Here is a 20,637-nt window from a genome sequence, read left to right on the forward strand (position 1 = left end):
ACCAGACAGTCCTGCTTCTCCCGTTTGAGTCTGTGCCCCTAAAGCCTCTCCCGGATCTGGAGCTCAGAGTCTGCGACTCCCTCCCGATTGAAAACGCCAACCGCGCACTCCGCACCTCAGAATTTGCCTTCAGCACTGCGCCTCCTCTGAGTGTCCGAATGCGTTACTCTTTCCTCCTAGTTGTAGGACTTCCACTCAGCCACCGTTCCTGTGGTTCTGGATGATGTCCCTTCCGTCTTTTAGTTTCACTTTTGAAATGGTTGTTCCAGGCGGCAAACTCCGGCGTTAACCTATGCCGCCATCTTGGTTCCTCTCAAACTTTCATTCATTTTAAATTCTAAAATAATAAATCTTATTCTGAACACCCTATTCTCCTTTCCATAAAATAGTGTAGAGGCATTTATAGGAGAAAGAAGAAATTGGAAGGAATAAATCAAGAATTTGTTTATAGCTTACTTGTTCCAGAAAGAGATAAGGAGGCTTATAAAGATACATCAAGTATGACAGGTTATCATTAATTAAACCAGGGCCAAGAAGAAAGAAAAACAAGGGTTATAGCAAAGTAGAGTCATAGGCAGAAATGCCCATCAAAATGTGTAAGCGGGGCACACATTGGTTCTGAGACTTATCGTAGCACTCAGTTTGAAATCAGAAACTTGGGATTAAGGCCCACTCACCTGAATTTAGGTTCCAGCAAGTCCTAGCTTGTTATTTGTAAATGGGCCAAGATGACCAATCAACCGGTTGAAGAGGAAATATACTTTGTGGGTTTGGGCAGAGAATTGCAAGAACTGAGTGTCCTTCATCTGAATCTAATGAGTCCCACCACTTCCCTTGTTGCTTCCTGTGTTCCAGTGTCTGCCTTTGCTCTTAAGCACATTAGCGTCTGCTGTTCCGTGGGACGGTCCCACAGTGCGACAGGGTGGGAGCAGACACACACCGAGGCAGATGTAGACCTGCCTTTATCATAAGCAGTTGATCGTAACCCAGTGATGCCATATAATTTCAGGAAAATAATTGCTCCAGGGTTGTTGCAACAAACGGAAATTACCAAATTGGTTGGAGATTTCACCAGAGGTTTTCACAAATCTTTTTTAAAAAATTTTTTTCTATTGATTTCAGAGAGGAAGGGAGAAGGAGAGAGAGATAGAAACATCAATGATACGAGAGAATCATTGATCATTTGCCTTCTGCATGCCCCACATGAGGGATTAGCCTGCAACCTGGGCATATGGCCTAACTGGGAATTGAACCGTGACCTCCTGGTTCATAAGTCGACACTCAACTACTGAGCTACTTAGGCCAGGTCATTTTTCACAAATCTTGAAATAATCTGCCTAGAGCTGGAATTTCAGCCCTCTTTCCACCCCGCCATCTCCCCACCCCACCCGCACCACATACACACACACACATTTAAAGTCATAGGGAGCTGAGAAATTGGTTTGCAAGAAAAAATAGGATAAAGAAATTAATTAATGACAGGTCCATTAAATGCCTCTGAAATAAAAGGTTTTGATAGATGCTGTGGAAAGAAAAAGTATAAGGTACAGTTCTAGTGGTCTACAGACCAAGTGTAGGAAAGACAGCTCCGGTACATGACAAGACAGGACCAGAATCCCGGGTGAATGGTACAGACGTGGGTACAGATTTTAAGGAGGATGGTTCTTGAAAAATGGGCTGGTTTTTCATCAGCAGAATGGATGGGAAAGACATTCTAGGTGAAGCGAATTTTGTAATGAGATATCTGAAGGAGAGAAAAGAAGCATTACAGAAGCCAAATGGTGACTGGGCGTTTCTCCTGGAAGCAGTGATAAATGAAGCTAGAAGACGTTGTGCAGTATCTGATGGCCCATCTACAAATGCTGTGCTGGATCCATAAGCAACAGGGAATGTTGACCTTTCCAAGTAGAAGTTACATGATCAAAATTTTAGGAAGGCCCTTTGCTTTATTCTCTGCTCTCTTTCCTTTCCACTCATATTATTCAAGCTGCCCAGGTAGCTTTCAGTTTCTATAGCACCCACAGTTTTTCTCTGCCCTCCAGCCTGCGTAAAAATCTACCCAGAACACTCTGGATTACTCCTGGCATCCCGGTCCATGGCCCACCCTATTCTCTTTACTTTCCACCACAACTAATTTTTCAGCATGTTCTTATGCTAGTTTAACCCCTTCCCCACCCTCATGGGTCTGCAAACTCCTTGAGGGCAGAGACCATGGCCATCCTGCTTATTTATAACCAGTGTCTCACACATCATCTGGCAAACAATGTGTCTGCAACAAACGTGAGAATGGATGAACTTGGCTGGAGGTAATATACCAGATAAATCAGATTCGCAAGACACTGGACAAAGTGAGCATTCATTCAACAGCTTCACATTTGAACACCTATGTGCCAGACTTTGTGAGAGGTGCTGCCCTGAGGGTGGTCAAATTTGAGGAGGAAAGGCCGATGTGTAAACTAGACATCTCACTAAACTGTAATAAGTGCTCCACGAGAGATCAGTACAGTAATGCCACCAGGGAGGGAGTGAACAGCTCAACAAGGAAGGCTTGGGCAGGTGCGCCCCAGGAGGCTGTTGGAGCTGAGCCCCGAAAGGCGATCTGGAGTTATAGCTGCAGCACACGCCCAGGCATGGAATGGTCAAACACTACGGTGGTTCCGGGATGGGTGACCAGTTTGATGGCGCCAGAACTTGGGGCATGCTTTTTTATTTTTTTGTTTATTCACTTATGTATTTATATTGTATGGCCTTGCGGGTCCTTATTTCATTCTGTGGTGGATTTGTCATCAAATACTGCATAGCAAATCATTTCCAATCTTAGTGGTTATAGCAACAAAGGTCATTTATTGTCCCTCACCCATCTGTGGGTCATGAATTCAAAGCAGCTGGTCCTGGCTCAGGTTTCTGATGGGGTTGCAGTCAGGTGTCAGCGAGGCTGTGGTCCTGTCAACATCCCTGGGGCTGGAGGACCCACTGCCAACGTGACTCACTACACGGGCTGCCAGGGCAGTGCTGTTTGCTGGTGGAAGGCTTCTCCATAGGGGCTGTCTGTCCTCAGAGCATGGAGTGTGGGGAGGCCCTCCAGAACGAGTCGCCTGACATGTTTAAAGAAACAATCATATTTGCCAATGCTATTTCAGATAAGGGTTTAATCTCCAAAAATTACAGGGAACTCATACAACTTCACAAAAGAAAGATAAACAATCCAATAAAAAAAATGGGCAGAGGACCTAATAGACACTTTTCGAAAGAGGACATACAGGCCAAGGGACATATGAAAACATGCTCAAAGTCACTAATCATCCGAGAGATGCAAATCAAAACGACAATGAGATACCATCTCACACGTGTCAGAATGGTTATCATCAACAAATGACAAGTGCTGGCGAGGATGTGGAGAAAAAGGAACCCTCGTGCACTGCTGGTGGGAATGCAGACTGGTGCAGCCACTGTGGAGAACAGTATGGAGTTTCCTCAAAAAGTTAAAAATGGAACTCCCATTTGACTCAGTAATCCCACTTCTAAGACTATATCCCAAGAAACCAGAAACACCAATCAGAAAGGATATATGCATCTCTATGTTCATAGCAGCACAATTTACAATAGCTAAGATTTGGAAACAGCCTAAGTGTCCATCAGCAGATGAGTGGATTAAAAAACTGGGGTACATCTACACAGTGGAATACTATGCTGCTTTAAAAAAGAAGGAACTTTTGCCAGTTGCAACAGTATGGATGGAACTGAAGAGCATTATTGGCTGGGAGGGGTGGTCAATTGGAGAAAAAGGAGACATGTAAAACTTTAGACAATTAAAAAAAAGACAAAAAAGACAATCATGTCCTTTCAAATACTGTGAAAGGTGATGATGCTGGACTGGAAGACAGGGATGGAACAGTATGAAGGAGACCTCTGAAAAGCACGTGGGATGACTCAAGAGTGTGTTTCTCCTCATTGGAGATAAATAGATGTTGGAGGATTGAGCACGGTGGAGAGGGAGGGAGATTGTCTAGATCTGAATCTCAGCTCTGTCCTTTGCTAGCTGTGTGACCCTTAGGCAAGTCACTTAGCCCCTCTGTGCCTCAGTTTTCTCATCTGTTAAATGGTATTTACCTCAGTGGGGCCAATCCACAGCCACCACAAGACACAACATCCTGTTTTACAGGATGAAAGATTTATATTACTATTTTGAGAGAATTCAACTGTGGCTTGCATATGACAAAGAAGGATTCTGAGTTTTTTTTTTTTTTTGCTAGCTATTTAACAATATTCTCATTATAATGCATTGTTTTATAAGCTGACTGCCTTATAGGAAGTCAGACATTCTGTTTGGATAAGGGAATGATGTCTTTATGCAGATTTCTATCAAGTATTTTGATAGAATAAGATAAGCACAACATATTATAGCTTTATTTGATAATTATGGTATCTAGAATGAAACAACTTACTGAAAATTGGATGCATTATCCTGTTATATTATGCTCTACTTACCTAATACATAGTAATTTAGCTAATTATAGAACATCTCTTGTTTGTACTTTGGGAAGAATAGGCTATTTGTTTGCACTATGCTCATCTTCACTGTGGTACAAAAGCAATTCTCAACGTTATCCCACTTGTAAGTACATATTAGTAAATGAAACGATTTGAATGCTGATAACTTGAGAATTTATTATGTAAGTAATTACCGGTTCCTGTTGTAAATGGAGCATGCTCAAGTTGTTGTGGTTGATTTAAGCACATTTTACTTTTCATATGGTGAATTACATAATACTAGAGGCCCGATGCACAAAAATTCATGCAAGAGTAGGCCTTCCTTCCCTGGCTGCCAGCACCAGCTTCCCTCTAGCACCCGGGAATGGGCTTCCCTCCTCCAGCCACCAGCAGGCACCCAGGACCCAGGCTGGTTCCCTCTGGGCCTGGCTTCATCACGAAGGACATCTGGAAGATGTCCGATCTAATTAGCATATTAACCTTTTTTATTATAGATAATTTCATGAGGTTAAGACTAATGAAAAGTGGTAGAATCTTCTTTACCTTTATATCCATCGCACCTGGCAAGTAGTGTTGTGTGATTGGTAAATGTTGAAGAATGGATGGATGCATGGATAGAATGAACAAATGATGACTTTCATTTTGGGGCTCCACTCCATACAAGCGTGTTCTGGCTAGACCAGCCGTGGGCAAACTATGGCCTGCGGGCCGGATCCGGCCTGTTTGAAATGAATAAAACTAAAAAAAAAAAGACCGTACCCTTTTACGTAATGATGTTTACTTTGAATTTATATTAGTTCACACAAACACTCCATCCATGCTTTTGTTCCGGCCCTCCAGTCCAGTTTAAGAACCCATTGTGGCCCTCGAGTCAAAAACTTTGCCCACCCCTGGGCTAGACCCTGAAACTCCCCATCCTGGTTGCACATTTGAATCACCTGAGAAACTTCAAAATATCCTAATGCCCAGGCCTTGTGCGGACCTGTGTCCCAGCACTGTTTGAGGTGGGGGGATCCGGCATTGGACCAAACAGCCCGTTCCTGTTCACTTCCAGACTGAAAATTCATAAATAACTGTAAGATATGACAGGAGGTGTGATGAGCTATGAAGGAAAACGAAGCAGACTGAGATAGAAAGAGTAAATGGTGTTTAAGTCAGTGGTGTTCAATCTTGGAAAACCCCTCCATTGGGCATGGCTATCAGGTTAACTATTGGTTTGAAGAAAGACTCGTTCCCTTCCCCCGTTTTGTTACTTTCTTTATCCTGGGCTGAATTGTTATCCTCACGTACTCTGTGCTTCTATTTCTGTAGCTTCCAGCCATTACCTTCGATAGTGCCCAAAATAGCATGACGAAGTCTGAGCCCGCCCCCAGGGCGGGTGGACACAGAGCTCGAGGTCAGTGGCACGAATCCACCGAAGCGGTTGAACTTGAAAATTTTAGGTAAGAAATCCAGGATCTCCCTTGCCTTTAGCACCCTATTCTAATTAGCCCAAAGCTTTCTGTAAGTTTATCAAGGGAGCTGAAATTTAAAACTCATTTCAAAATTTACCACGAGGATTCTTAATAATTTTCGTCAGTGCCTAAACAATTCCCAGAAATAGTGTGTAAATGACAGGCTTATTGGCTGCCGGTGAAACTGACTGGGAGCCTCGGGACACTTTGGTGACACGCAATTGGCATTTGCTCCGTGAGGAAGTGGCTCCATCGTATTGACTCTCTGAGGCCGATTCCAAGCTTCGTCTTCAGCGTGGTGTGTCCATACCTCGCCAGCCATGGGGAGAAATAAAATAACCCATGGCCGTGAACCGATGTGGTGGCTAAAGACGGTGGTTGTCAAAACAACCGAGCTTTTCAGAGGAAGGGCTTGCACCTCACCTTTAACACGGACAGTGTCAGCCCTTGTTTGTCTCTCCTGTCGCCATGCAGAGCTTCTAGAAGCTGCATGTTCCCATGGCCACTCCCCTCCCAGGAGCTGGTTCTGTCAGTTCTACGGTGCACGAAGGTCATTTGGCACTAAGTGCCACGTAAATAGTGAGTGACATGAAATGCCAACATGAATATTCTAGAATGATCATTTATTTATTTGGCCTAGATTTTGTTTCCTTGTCATTTTATGACAGTGAATTAAGTAGTTCAAAAAAGTCACATGATGTTACAAGTTCATATCTCTAAAATACAGTTTTAGTGAGGGATGCTAAATTCTTTAAAAATTTGTTACATATTCAGTTTACCAGTGTCCATGTACTAAGACACCATTATAACCCTCGCCTGCTGAGGGTAGGGACACACTGTCCACTGTTATCTGTGAAGGCAGACAGTGCAGATGGCCGTGTTAGGGTCCACAGATTGCCTTTGAGGTGGTATGTTTATGTGATCACAGCTTATTAGGCCTAGATCTTAAAGCTGGTCTACTTTAACATTGCACAAAAGTGTTCTATATCTTCTGTAGCAATGTGACCCTTTTGTACATTTATCGCTTATCCTCTCCCAGTTCTAAAGTATAATGTCTGGGATATTTTTTACCTCTGATGGCTGTAATACCAGAGAAAAGAAGCCGGAGCTGGACTTTGTTAAACACACACACACACACACACACACAATCAGCAACCAAAAACTCTCACTACAAGGAAATATGTGTGACAACGCCTGGGGTTAATAGCAATAGTAGCCACCACTTTTCTACCCACTTTTTTATAGTCATTTTCTACAGTGGGTAGAAAAGTGAAAGGAGGAATTCTCTAAGTACTGCTCAGCTGTCTAAATAATGCGCCCCAATCATTCTTTCCACATACTTCTCTCCTTCCTCTGACCAATTATAGCTGTTAAGTGTTTGCAGGGTGTAAGTTAGTTAATGTGGTAAAATGAAATATATATATGTTTGACTGTGATCTTAATGTTAACTTTATAACTGCATTATAACTGCATTTCTTTTTCTTATTTTAATAACTGATATTTGCCTTGGGCGATATATTAAAATCCAAGAATCCCTGAACATTTGCATGAATACAGGTGATCATTCTTTGGTAACTTTGCAGCATCCTAAATAATTTTTTGTTATGAAATACTTTTTCTGTTTGTTTCATCTCAGTATAAACTACAAGAATGAGAGGAATTTCAGCAAACATCCCCAGCATCAACTATTTCAGGAGATCTTTACAGCCTTGGTGAAAAATAGGCTCATATGCAGGTAAGATTGTCCCAGGAAAGACAGACATTTACAAAAATGGCATATTTTACGTATCTCTAGCATATGGTTTAAAGCCGTTTACAAGACTGAATAGAACACACATAAAGGATAAAACAGAGCAAAGGCTATTTAGAAGGAGATGAATAAACAGGCCTTGCCACATGGTCTCATTGAGATTACTCTGGTTAGGTACCGAAGTTTGCTGAATTTTATGATAAATATGGTAAAATGAGAAAGGCATGCTACATTGTTTTCCTTAGTTTGAGTTTGGCTACTCAGGTGGAGGTTATGGTCTGGGTCCTTATGAAGGAGACTTCAGGTAACGCAGGGCAACATCCTCACAGGGCACTTCTGTAGTCTATACAGAGACTGACTACGTGGGCTGCCCAGCCTGGACCTTGGCGAAAGGGTGACTATCTGACATCCACTCGCAGCCCGATGATGACCTGTCATCCCAGGACCAACTCAAATGCTCTTTCCTCTGCTCCCCTTGGTCTTCACACAGGTGCAGTGTGGGACTGTAGAGAAGGAACAGTTGGCCAGTTCTCTAGGTTCTCTCTCGAGAGTCTCAGGGGGTTTTGGTGAGCCACGGCTGCTGGATTGTAGTCAGGATTGAGTTTTTTCCCCCCTCAAGTTTCTGTTCTGGGCTGCTGGAAGGAGGCTCCCAACACTTGGTCATGGTAGGACCTGGTCTTCTACTCTGCCCAGGAGGCCCAGACCCTCTCCCCCACACCCCCCGCCCCAGCATTGGCTGAAAAGACATCTATGAAAACTTTACATCTTCCCCACCACTCGAGACTTGATTGAGATACCTGAATTCTGTCCCAATGAGATGAGAAAAAAAATACTGCTCTTATTCTGGAAAATAGGAGAGATAGTAATAATTTAATGCCTTGATTGAAAGAAAACTCTGACTTGGTCCAGTGTAATAGCTGACATTAAGTAGAACATCATCCTAATGGGTCCTCCATGATGAATCAGCTACTAAATGCATGCCTAAGTGGTGGCCTAATGCTTGGGTCTGTTGGACAGGGTTATTTAGTATTGAATATTTACATACTGGGCAGTGACTGCTAAGTATGTTGGTTTAGTATAAAGCAATTGAGGATTGGGACAACATGTCATACTTTTGTACTTGATTTAAGCAGAGGGTGTTTAGACTGGTTCAGATGACACAGAGGCCTAGGATCTTGAATTAGGTCAGTGCTCAATTTTTGACAATATATGCAAAGATATTGAAAGATTAATGAACATTGCAAAGGACCTGAAGTTGTCCTGGGTTATTTCTTCTTGAGCTTGAACAGAGTAGAATAATGATTTGTAGCAGAATAATTATGCCTGGAATGGTATTAGAAAAATGAAGTTCTTTAATTTGTTTTGAAGACAACTATCATGGATTCTTTAAGGGATGTTTAGGAGGCTATTTGTCAGGTTGGTACTTTGAAAAAGGGAGCAGATTTCCTGTGTTAAAGCTGTAGAGACCTCTCGGTGTCCTGACACTGAAGGCACCAGATGCAGATATTGTTATGGAAAATGATTGTGCAAGGGTTGGCATTCAACAGTTGAAAAAGATCTTAACAATTCTGAAGGCATGAGATCTCTTGTCAGGACCTTTCCAACTTCTTAGTGATTAATGAGGCATCTTATATTGGATGGTATTACTGGTTTGCAATATGAGCAGTCCCTGGAAATCTTCAAACCAGGAAAGGATGATTATAGATCTCTTTGCTTTCATAGTATGAGAAGGAATTTGGGAATGTTAAACATCAAGAACATCCTTTTACATCATCCTTTGGCTGCTAACAGATTGGCATGTTCAGTTCTATTCTAAAAGCAGGGTTGGGTAAAAGGTCTAAAGGACTATTGTTTCTCAGACCATGTAACCTTGCTAAGTTGGGCAGACTACCCTTTTGTCCTTTTCTGTCTAACTTTAGACTTACAGAAGAATTAAATCGCAGGGCTGTAATTCTTTTCTGGTATGGCTTTCTTTGTGAACATCAGACTTAATGTTGACTGGAAGGCTTGGCTTCAATTCAATAAACAAATTGTTGAGCATCTACTATGTGCAAGGAAGAGAGAGAGAGAGAGCAAATGGTGGAGAAGGAAGAGTGGGTGAAAATACAAAGATGAATAAGATGTGTGGTCCCTTTTTTCTAGGGACTCGGAGTCTACTTTGGTCAGCAAAACAGTTATTTTCTACCACCTATAAGGGAACATATAGTAAATATAAACTGTGTATATGAAGACCACCAAAGGCTGGAGGGTCTGGTTGTAGACATGATGGGCATATTCAGGATGTTATGCCATTCACTTTTATCCTGAGAATATGTTTGATTGGGAATTTAATCTCATCTGTGGAGTGTGGGCTCTCCCAACTCCTCTCCCTATTTATGCCCAATTGATGTTGTTCCTCTTCCATTCCACTCCCCAACTTTAGTCAACCCCTGTCCCCCACTTCTGGATCCCTCACTTCTGGGTTATTTTCCTAAGATTGACCTGTGATACTCCCTTGTTCTCAGAAATGACATTGTCAGGCAGCCTCTGAAATGAAACAGGACTTGTTAATCCAGAGTCAGATAAGGTAACACTGTAAACACCTCATGGTAGATCTCAAAGGGTAAGTGAAAGTGTGGCCTCCGAATCTCAGGTTACTGCTGGTTACACATGGTAATGAATCCCTATGTGGGCCGAGTATGGGAGCAAATTTTGATCTCCCAACTTTTATTTCTGCCACAACATCATTTGTCTCTATAGCAGACTCTGCTGTTGCTAAACAAACCTACCTCATTTTATCTTATCTGGAGGAAATTGCAAAGAAAGCACAAAGGGTGCTTGGTATCCAAGATAAGGTTCTGAGGTTCTGTAGAGAAGTACAAGTTGTCACAAAATTGACATATTTCCCCCGTTAACTGACCACTTATAAAATTGGCCTCTACTCAGCTATCTCTTCTGTGTATCTGTTCCTCTGAGCTTCCTCTCTGTTGGTTCATTCCTTGCTGATTGCCAGACAATGCAGGTGTACCATAGCCTACTTGTGAAATGAACTTGTGAATCTGGCTAAAGATGTAGTATGTTAGGAAGTTACTGAAAGTAATTTTGAATTGAAGGGAGTGTTAACAAGGAAGATGACAAGCTGGGACTTGAAATAAACATATTTTAAATAGCAAAGAGTAAGAGATGCCATTAGGAAAAATTGATGAATCTTTCAACATATTTGCAAAAATGAACCTCTTAATGCTGCAAAAGTCAAAAGTGAAGTCAAGGATATTGGATCACCTTATACAATTTTGCTAGAAAGAGCGTGCCAAAAGAGAATCGATTCTTGCTTTTTTTCCTACTTGTTAGAGTTACAATTATAATATTTAAATGGAATATTGCCTCTGCTATTTATTGTGAAATTTGGTGCTATTGTAAGGTGGGTTATTTAACTGGCCTCTTTCTGATACCATTATTCTAGAATTGCCAGGATAGCCCCACTTTCTAACATATTTGCAAGCACGAACCTCTTTTTGCTATAACTTTTATAGAGGTGAGTATACCCCAGGTTCTTTAATTCCAGTTAAAAGAGACCCAACTGATTCATTTAGCATGATCTTTTCTGTCCAAAAATGCAGTCACTGTTCTGATAAGAACAAGTTGGTATCATTATTTTACATCATATTTCCTGAAATACTTTCTACAAATTTGTAATATTTTGGAAATGAGTTTGAAGGGAGTCTAGCTTGAGAAGATTATGTTTACATTCAATACAAGAGCTCAAGAGCTGCTTGAACTAGGGGAACACATCTGGCCCAAACATCACAATCTTGTTAGAAATGCTATTAGAAGTGTTCTGGGAACTTCACAGACACCCTCACCAAAAGGACCTATGTAATTATTTGTTTACTCATCAGACCTTTGTGCCAGGTCCACTCCTGGGCATATGTCTGTTGCAGGTGACTCTTCCTTTGAACTTTTCCTGATCCTCAGCATTAGCTATCCAGACCCTGTCACAGGAGGTCAAAGGAGAGGACTAGAAGTTAGAATGCAGCAGCAGTCTCTTCAGTGTCTTGATTAGGGCCTTAAAATATACAAAGTTGATGGAGAGATGCTTTCTCTGGGATTCTATCTCATCAGGGAGTAGAGAGGCCACTAGGGGCTTCGGAAGGCTTCCTCCTGGCCTAGGAAAAGAGAAGCCTGGTCACCTTGGTCAAGTCTGCCAGATCGTTCTAATCTCCCTAGAGAGGTCTCTAAATCAGCCCCATAAGTTGGATAGAGATAAAGGTTCATTAAGGTCCCCCAAAGTCTCAGGATTGGGTCTTTAGGCACTTAAAAACATTCTAATGGCCAGGGTCAATCCTCAGTTCCTTAGCTGGTTGATACAGTTCTTGAGATCTTGTTCCTTCTTGGCCTCATCTCTCTCTCTCTCTGTCTTTTAAAAAAAATATATATTTTTATTGATTTCAGAGAGGAAGGGAGAGGGAGAGAGAAACATCAATGATGAGAGAGAATCACTGATTGGCTGCCTCCTCCATGCCCCCTACTGGGGATCGAGGTGGCAACCCAAGCATGTGCCCTTCAGTCCACAGGCCAACACTCTATCCACTGAGCCAAACCAGCTAGGGCCTCATCCCTTAATCCTTCCTGTAGCATCCTTTGGGCTCCCCAAGGTCAGAGTGAACCACTCATTGTTTTTGGAAAGTTATTACTCTCACTTCCAAGCATTGGCCCATGCTCATCCTCACCTGAAGAATGCTGCCCCACATCTTCTCCTTTCTGGTTCTTCTGACCCCTCAACTGGCCCTCTCCCTCCCCTCCCTCCTATGGCCCTGGGCCTGAGTTCCTCCCCACTATACACTATGCTTCTGAAGGACAGGGCTTGTTTTTTTTATCCCCAACTCAAGCCATTGACACTGGTTTTATCACAGAACCTGGGGCCCGAGAGTCTTCATAAAGTGGAACTTCTTTGCATTAAATTGTTTTGATCACCATAAAATTTTTAGAAAAATACAGAACATTATAGAAAATGAAAATTTACTCTTTATATCATTCTTAGAAACAGCTACTTTAAGTCTTACTATATTTCCTTCTAATATTTTAAAAAATGCTATGTTGTTTCTTCTTCACTTATATGAGAGATTATTATATACATACAAAATTGTATTCTGCCTTAATCCAGAGTAGAATTTTTAGAGTTTAATCATTGGCTGAATATCCTTTATGATCTTACCCTTTTGTATCTTTTTTTCTCTCTCCAAGTTTCACAACTTTATATGTATAAGCCTTAAGAACCTAGGATTTCATGTAACCTCCAGCAAGAATAATGTTTCTTCTTTCTCCCATTGGAACAAATATCTAGCTCTTACATTTTTATTTCTCCTGAAATGTTATTAGAGTCTATCCCAAACTTGAAATGTGTGTGTGCGCGCGCGCATGCGCGCACACACACACACAAATACAAAAAATGATATCCAATTGCAGAGGTGGAATGGATCCTGAAATAAAAATCCAGTCCAGCCTCCTTTGAGAAATAAGGTAGCTGAGAGGGTAGGGACAAGCCCAAGGTCCTGACGCAAATCTTGAATAACATTCTTTTCTCCTCTGCCTCGCTGATTACCTGATTCTCTTATTAATCAAAGTACATTTAAAATCTGTGCTCAGTTCTGCACCACAGAGAAACAATCACTTCAGGACTCATTTTCTCTCTTTTTCACTATTTACTACTGCTTCTTGCAAAGCTTATTCACTTGGATGTGTAACAGACATGACATTAAAGTGTTCCCACCTTCCCAGGAAAGGACTTCCTGTTCTTTGGCCACATGCAACCACCAGAGCCAGTTATAACATGGCCAAAGCAATAAATGACCGTTTCCCATCAGTGCAGGAGCTTCTGAGAGCCAGGCAATAAGCGACAGACACATTCCCCCGGCCAACATCAATCCACCAGTCCCCAAACAGTCCCGCTAATGAAAGTCCACCTATCCCTGAATTACTCTCATCAGCTTTGCACTGAGAGACTGTGCCTTATCAGTATCTCTCTCACTTGCTGACAATTCATCTTTTGTTTCACGCATTGATGGGTCCCCAATAGGACTTCTGATTGGGTTCTCTCCACTTGCCCTCCCCTCAGCTTTAGAGTTCCCTACCTATTAACTGAGTTCCACTTGCCATCATCTCTAACTTGACCCATTGCAGTAGGCAGCTCCCTATAGTACTTTCAACACCACACCCAGAAGGATCCATTCACACTCTCTGTCACATCATGGCAGTCCTCCGTTCAAAGCCTTCAGTGACCTTCCACAATAAAACGTCCAGAGTCCGTATTCATATTCTTCAAAGCCCTGCAGATGTGGTTCCTGCTCTCTCTGACTTCCCTTCTGTAACTCAGTCTTGGCTCCTTCTGTCCCAGCCCCGAGGACTTGCTTGCCCTTCTTGGCACAAACCACCACACTCCTGCTCATGGACTATATCCTTAACTCTTCTGCTCTTCCCACCCAGACTCTCTCCTCAGTTCACTCAGATGCTAATCTTATTCGAGAACCCTTCTCCGTCTGACTGTCCTAAAATAGCATGCCCAGAACCCCTATAACCTTGACCTTGGTTGTTCTTCACTGGTTAGCGCCTGATGTACATTTTTATCTCTCTGTGTGTATTATTGGTCTTCTCCCTTTAGAACAGAGGTTCTCAACCTTCCTAATGCCGCGACCCTTTAATACAGTTCCTCATGTTGTGGTGACCCCCAATCATAAAATTATTTTTGTTGCTACTTCATAACTGTAATTTTGCTACTGTTATGAATCGTACTGTAAATATCTGATATGCAGGATGTATTTTCATTGTTACAAATTGAACATAGTTAAAGCATAGTGATTAATCACAAAAACAATATATAATTATATATGTGTTTTCCGATGGTCTTAGGCGACCCCTGTGAAAGGGTTGTTCGACCCCCAAAGGGGTCGCGACCCACAGGTTGAGAACCACTGCTTTAGAAGAAGAGCGATGAACACCAGTGCATGCTTTGTCCAGAGCTGTATCCCTGAGGGGGCAACAGTGCCAACTCCTACTAGGTGATGAGTAAATATTTGAAAGCATTCTACCTCTGAAACTTTTGTCAACTAACTGGAAGAAACACCTAGAAGACGGTCCTTTCTGCTCACTATCTCTCTGAGTTTAGGGGCCAGTGTAATTCACTGGATGGACTTCTGATTGGGTGCCTGTGCTGGGCTAGGTTTCGGGGTAGACAGAGATAAAAAACACGGGCCCATTACGAAGAGTGGAACAAGATAGTAAAGAGTCCTTGATTATTCGTTTATAATCAGTTTCTATTTTGATGTTACTTTTACTTTTTGAACTATCAAAAAAAATAGGGCTCTGTCTTATGAATTTGACATAACATTTATTTTGAAACAGGCTTGAATTCCTCCACTTTAAAATCTTGAGTCAAAAGTGGCAGCTTTGTTGCTGTGCTTGGTGTTAACGCAAACGGTATGACAACATGAAAAGGGAAATCTACATAACATTCTCCCCACGAAGTTGCTGCTCATTCTGAGTGAGAGACAGAGGGAAGCATTGCAAAGGGGGGTGTAGGTTGGAACCTCTGGCATTTGCACAGCCCCTGGTCAGTTAGCCCCAGACCATCCGATGCTCTCATTTATGTTGGCGCTTACAGCTTTATTATCATTCAATAATCAATACCCCAGCTCCGTGGCTGGTAGTCCCATGGAGCGCTCACATGGCATACTGGTTTCCCCACTGTGCAAGAAGGTGAAACCCCAGCTACCCTTTCTCTGTTCACGTGCTGGGCCTCTGGTGATGGCAGAAAGTGGCCTCCGAGGCTGCAAGCGCCGTGGCAGCGGGTCTGAGGCCAAGGCCGCGGGCGCAATCACGCTGCCATGTATTAATAGTCCTGTGAAAGCCGGGGCAGAGGTTCAGTCACAGCGGGGATACATATTTGCCTGCTCGGAATCCGCGGCCGTGTGGCTGCTATATCGGGCCCTAATCCTCCGGGGAAACACTATCTTTGCAGACAGACAGGTTTTCCAGAGTTGCCTCAGAGGATCCCCTGGCCTGTGCTGAGCATTCTGCATATTTTGACTCTTTTTCAGCCTTTCTTTGGTGAATGTTGTCTTAAAACAATTTCTCCCCGGCCATCCCCTGTGGAGGACCCTGGCCTGGGAGCCGGGCCCCGCTGCTCCGGCCGGCCACCATCATGCTCTGCCCCTCTCTGCTGGCCCTGAGTGTGTGTTTCCTAGTCCCCCAACCCTTGGAAAGAGAGCGAGAGATCGTCTTACAGAGCACGTCACTCCCCTTGGACACCAGAGCTCCATGCGACGTGCCATGCTCTTGTGGGGGGTCAAGGGCAGGGAGCCAAGGCAGGAACAACTGCTCCTTTAGAGGTCAGTGCTCAGAGAGGAAGAGCCAGAGGACTCAGACACCAGGAATGCTATTTACATTCACCGCAGCAGAGGCCAAGACCATGCAGAAATATTAATAGCTTTGGGCTTCCATCCCAAAAAAGCAAAAAAAAAAAAAAAAAAAAACCCCAAAAAAAAACCCAAAAAAACATACATAAAAAATGGCAATTGGTTTGGAATAGGACTTTCAACTCTGTTCCGGAGAGTTGAAAGTTCTTTTCTGGACTTTCAAGACTTTTCTGGAACTCTTCATTTACTTACATTCTCTTAACAGTTAAAAATAATAAAACCTATGGTAGAATTTCTTTTTCTTTCCCCCTTTTTTTTAAGTAGGGGAGGAAGCAAAAAACATTCCCTACTTAGTTTGATATGAAAAAACACTGGAAATGCCATGAACTTTGCTCAGGAAGATTACGTATAGTTAGGAAAAACACCGAGCGTACACATATTTGTTCCATGAATCACCTCTTCACAGGCCCCTGGCTTTTCCTTTAAGTAATGAAAGGGATCAGCATTAACCCTCATCGGGTTGCTGGCAGCGGTTGCAGTTGATGGTTCCCTCTGGTAGGGTCTCTGGGACGGAGCATTTGCGCCACAAGTCAGACTTCCAGCACCGAAGGGAGAGTACTTGAGTGTGGCTTCCCTATTGATAAGATCAAAGGTGCTCTCTGTGACAGGAGCCTCCAGATAACCACATCCTTACAAGTGTCCCCATAGTCCGTGGTCGGCAAACTGCGGCTCTTTGGCCCCTTGAGTGTGGCTCTTCCTAAGCCTTAGGAGTACCCTAATTAAGTTAATAACAATGTACCTACCTATATAGTTTAAGTTTAAAAAATTTGGCTCTCAAAAGAAATTTCAATCGTACTGTTGATATTTGGCTCTGTTGACTAATGAGTTTGTTGACCACTGCCCTAGGTGATTGTGTGTTAGATTCAAAGTGTATTTCAAATTGGCATTATTTTTCCCACTGTGGGGAGGTCAGATGAACTGTTGTAGCTTCCCAGTGTGGCCTGGGGTAGTTCTGCCTGGCTGGTCGCCCTGCCTGGGATGGGTTGCCTCCGTAGGCAAGGTGTCGCTGTCACGTGCTTGGGCTGGAGAAGGGTCGTAGGGTCGACTGCCGCTGTGGTGGGCAGCTTCAGCCAGAAGCCTCTGTGATGGCAGGAGGAATAGCTCTCGGCCAGCAATGCTCTCGGGACTCCTTGCCCAACTTCTCCCCACCGGGCCAGGCCTCTGCTGGGGGCCTAGGTCTACAAAGAGCCGTCAATCACCCCTGGGAATATAAAGCCATGAGAAAGCAGGCTTCCCAGCCTCCTGCCCAGGAGCCAAGTCTGGGTGGATGGAAGGAATGGTGAGTGGCTTGGGGTGGAGTGTGGGTGGCATAGGGTGGAGGCCGATGCCTCCAGGGGCAGTGACCACAGATGTCCGTCCTGCCTTTGAGGAGGGTGGGGTTTCTGCACTCAGGGTGAGATGTGCAGGTTTGGGGGCAGGGCTGAATTTCAGGATCATAGAGAAGCCGACGCTGAGTTCTGCACTACGGAGTAATAAATATGGGGCAAACCAGGCGAGGGTTGGCTTAGGGTCACGGCACAATAAATGCTTCACTTGACAGATCGTTAATAAGGTAACCTTGTGCTGAAACCGGTTTGGCTCAGTGGATAGAGCGTCGGCCTGCGGACTGAAAGGTCCCAGGTTCGATTCCGGTCAAGGGCATGTACCTGGGTTGTGCGCACTTCCCCAGTGGGGGATGTGCAGGAGGCAGCTGATCGATGTTTCTCTCTCATCGATGTTTCTAACTCTCTATCTCTCTCCTTTCCTCTCTGTAAAAAATCAATAAAATATATTTAAAAAAAAATAAGGTAACCTTGCCCCATGCACAGCCAGCCCAGGTGGGGAGGCGGGAGGAGAAGGGAGGAATTCTGTGGAGTCTCATCTGGAATCTCTTCTATGTCTTTCTTAGTTTTTCGAGGCTAAGCATGGGTAGCAGACGCTTTTTATTTTAGGTTTCTGACCATTTTTGCGCCACGTGCCATGTGGGACAGCTTGGAGGGCAGTGTGAGACAGGTCTCACCTGGCAGGGCTCTCCGTGCACGGGTGACTCAGGCAGTGCACGTGGCAAGTTCCCGGCGCTGGCAGTGCCCTGCCTCCTTCCTCCTCTGTCAGGGGCCCCCCTGTGCTGTGTTGTGGTATCTGCATGTTCCGGCCTCATGTCACCTTAGAGAACATCCTTCTAAATCCCTGGGAGGGTCGAGAGTGAGAAAGTCGCAGAAGGCCGGCATAGGAAACACTGAGGCTCAGGGCCTCAAACTGCCTGCTGAGAACTCCCAGGGGTGTCATGGGTATTTTTACATTTGCAAGGAAAACAGCGATGCTCGACACCCATCAGACACAGTGCAAGCTACTCAGGGTAGCTGACGATTTCCACATTAAGCTCATACTGCTTCCTGGAGGTGATGGCATCGCCTACCGAAGCTGGGTTTTCCGTGGTCACTGTGATAAATAGCAGGTGGAAGAGGACACAGTGGAGTGCTGTCCAGTCTGATTCCAAGGCTCCAGAAGCTGCTTGGTGCCCGAGGGGGTACTCATCCCATTGATAAGTAAATGTGGTTATTTAAGCATAAAATACAGTCCAGCCTATGTGGCTCAGCGGCCCATGAACCAGGAGGTCCCAGTTCAATTCCCGGTCAGGGCACATGCCCCGGTTGTAGTCTCAATCCCCAGCAGAGGGCATGCAGGAGGCAGCTGATCAATGATTCTCTCTCATAACTGATGTTTCTGTCTGTCCGTCTGTCTGTCTCTCTCCCATCCTCTCTCTGAAATCAATAAAAACATATATAAAAAAAGAATAAGATACAAATATTTTCCTTTTAATGTATGTGTGTTATTTTTTAGTCATTAGGGCATACGTTTGTATTAAGGTAAATCTAATTATTGGACCTTCTAGCTATTTGTTCTAGTCGGGGGCTGACCGGAGTCAGTGACGGCACTGTAAACCACGTAACTGGGAGGGGGGGTGGGGGGTGGGCTCTACGTCTGAGTGATAATGATGGCTTTCATGTGTTTTGCATTAACATGGGACAGATGTGTAAGTTCAAAATAACCATTCCCATTGCAGATTACGTTTGAAATAAACTAATGCTATTCCTTTGTATGTTCCTCATTCTCCTTCATAGTCGCGTGTTGTTCATGAACTGGCATGTTCGTCTTTTAGACATGAGCAAACATGTTCTCTCTTGTTTTCTTCTTTCAGAGAGTGGGTTAATCGAGCCCCATCTATTCACTTTCTGAGAGTGTTAATCTGTCTGAGACTACTCATGAGGGATCCATGTTACCAGGTTGGTTGTAAAAAATAAAGATATTTTGTACTGGTGATGAAGATAAAATAAAACACTGGTGGGTTTTCTTTGAAGCAGACCATGTTAACTTTCTCTTTCTCTCACAACTCAATAGCTTTCACATTTGGCAATTATCTCATCTGCTATTTAAAGAAATGATTTAGGAGAGAAATGATTTAATAAGGACCAAAAAGAAAATCTGTACATTTCTACTATTTTTCCTATGGGGTTAAGTGGATTACTTGTTGGTCTATGTTTTCATCATTAGCTGGCATTGAAAACCACAGGCAGTTCAGAGAGGTATGCACTTGGCCACACCTTCTAGCATGTTCAAGGCTAAGCAGCTTGCTAGGTCAAAGTCAGCTGTGACCAATGGGGGCTCTAGAGTCATGGTGGCTCCACATTTTTCCTTTAGAAGAGCTATTCCCTTCCTCCTCCTGTATTTTAGGCTGGCTTTGTGTTGTTACAGTTTAGCCAACCATAATCATTTGACTATGAGACTTAGGGCATCTCTGATGGCTTTCTGTCCTGGTTGCTCACAGTTTTCTGGGAGTTTTCATTCCCCTCATGACCAACCACACAGAACTGTGTGTTCCACACATTTCCGAGCTGCCATGAGCAATGCAGTGTGGGTCACATTTGATAAGGTTGGACCATATGTTCCACTTTGCCCCAGTCAGTCCCAGTGTGTGCTCACTGTTCCTACGTCATTATTAATAGCACCCTCTTTTTCTCTCCAGCATGTCCCAACTGGGGTGAGAACAGTGCATATAGAATGTGAAGGAAAGTGTTCCTGGAGACAGGTGGGGAGCTAGTGCTTTGGCTTATAGAAATGAGGAAAATATTTGCCTTAGCGATGTCCTGTTTGTTCAGAACACCGATGACAGTTGTGTCATGCTCGGCTGATCTCCTTTCTCAGCCAAGTTCTTGATGGAATGAAACAGGGTTGATTGTACTGCTCTCTGAAGGAAAGAATGCAGTAACTTCTTTGTTTATGGGATTTCGTGACCAAAACACATATTAAACTATATCTCTATCTGGTTTCATCTTGCCATAGAAGGGGATGCTCTCCGAGTGGCTCCTTCTGGCAGCCTTTTCACAAGGAAGAGCATGTGCTCAGGCAGTTATTCAATATCTAAAGTTGCCAAGAATTGTTGGCCAAAGTCACAAAGCAAGGCTGGGGTTTACGACCGTTTATGCCGCAGTCTCAGCGAGCCTTCCCCGCAGCT

General features: G+C 43.7%; 1 protein-coding gene across 1 annotated transcript in view; it reads left to right on the top strand.

Annotated features, from left to right (window-relative positions):
- Positions 1-20,637, top strand: part of NEK10 (NIMA related kinase 10) — a 139,093-nt gene that overhangs the window by 18,655 nt on the left and 99,801 nt on the right. Inside the window, exons 4-6 of the mRNA XM_015562099.1 lie at positions 5,803-5,933; positions 7,582-7,680; positions 19,324-19,408. Of these exons, the coding sequence (XP_015417585.1) occupies positions 5,803-5,933; positions 7,582-7,680; positions 19,324-19,408 (315 nt within the window). The remainder of the gene's footprint in view (positions 1-5,802; positions 5,934-7,581; positions 7,681-19,323; positions 19,409-20,637) is intronic.

This window comes from Myotis davidii, unplaced genomic scaffold (assembly GCF_000327345.1).
Source record: "Myotis davidii unplaced genomic scaffold, ASM32734v1 scaffold1910, whole genome shotgun sequence".
NCBI lineage: Eukaryota > Metazoa > Chordata > Mammalia > Chiroptera > Vespertilionidae > Myotis > Myotis davidii.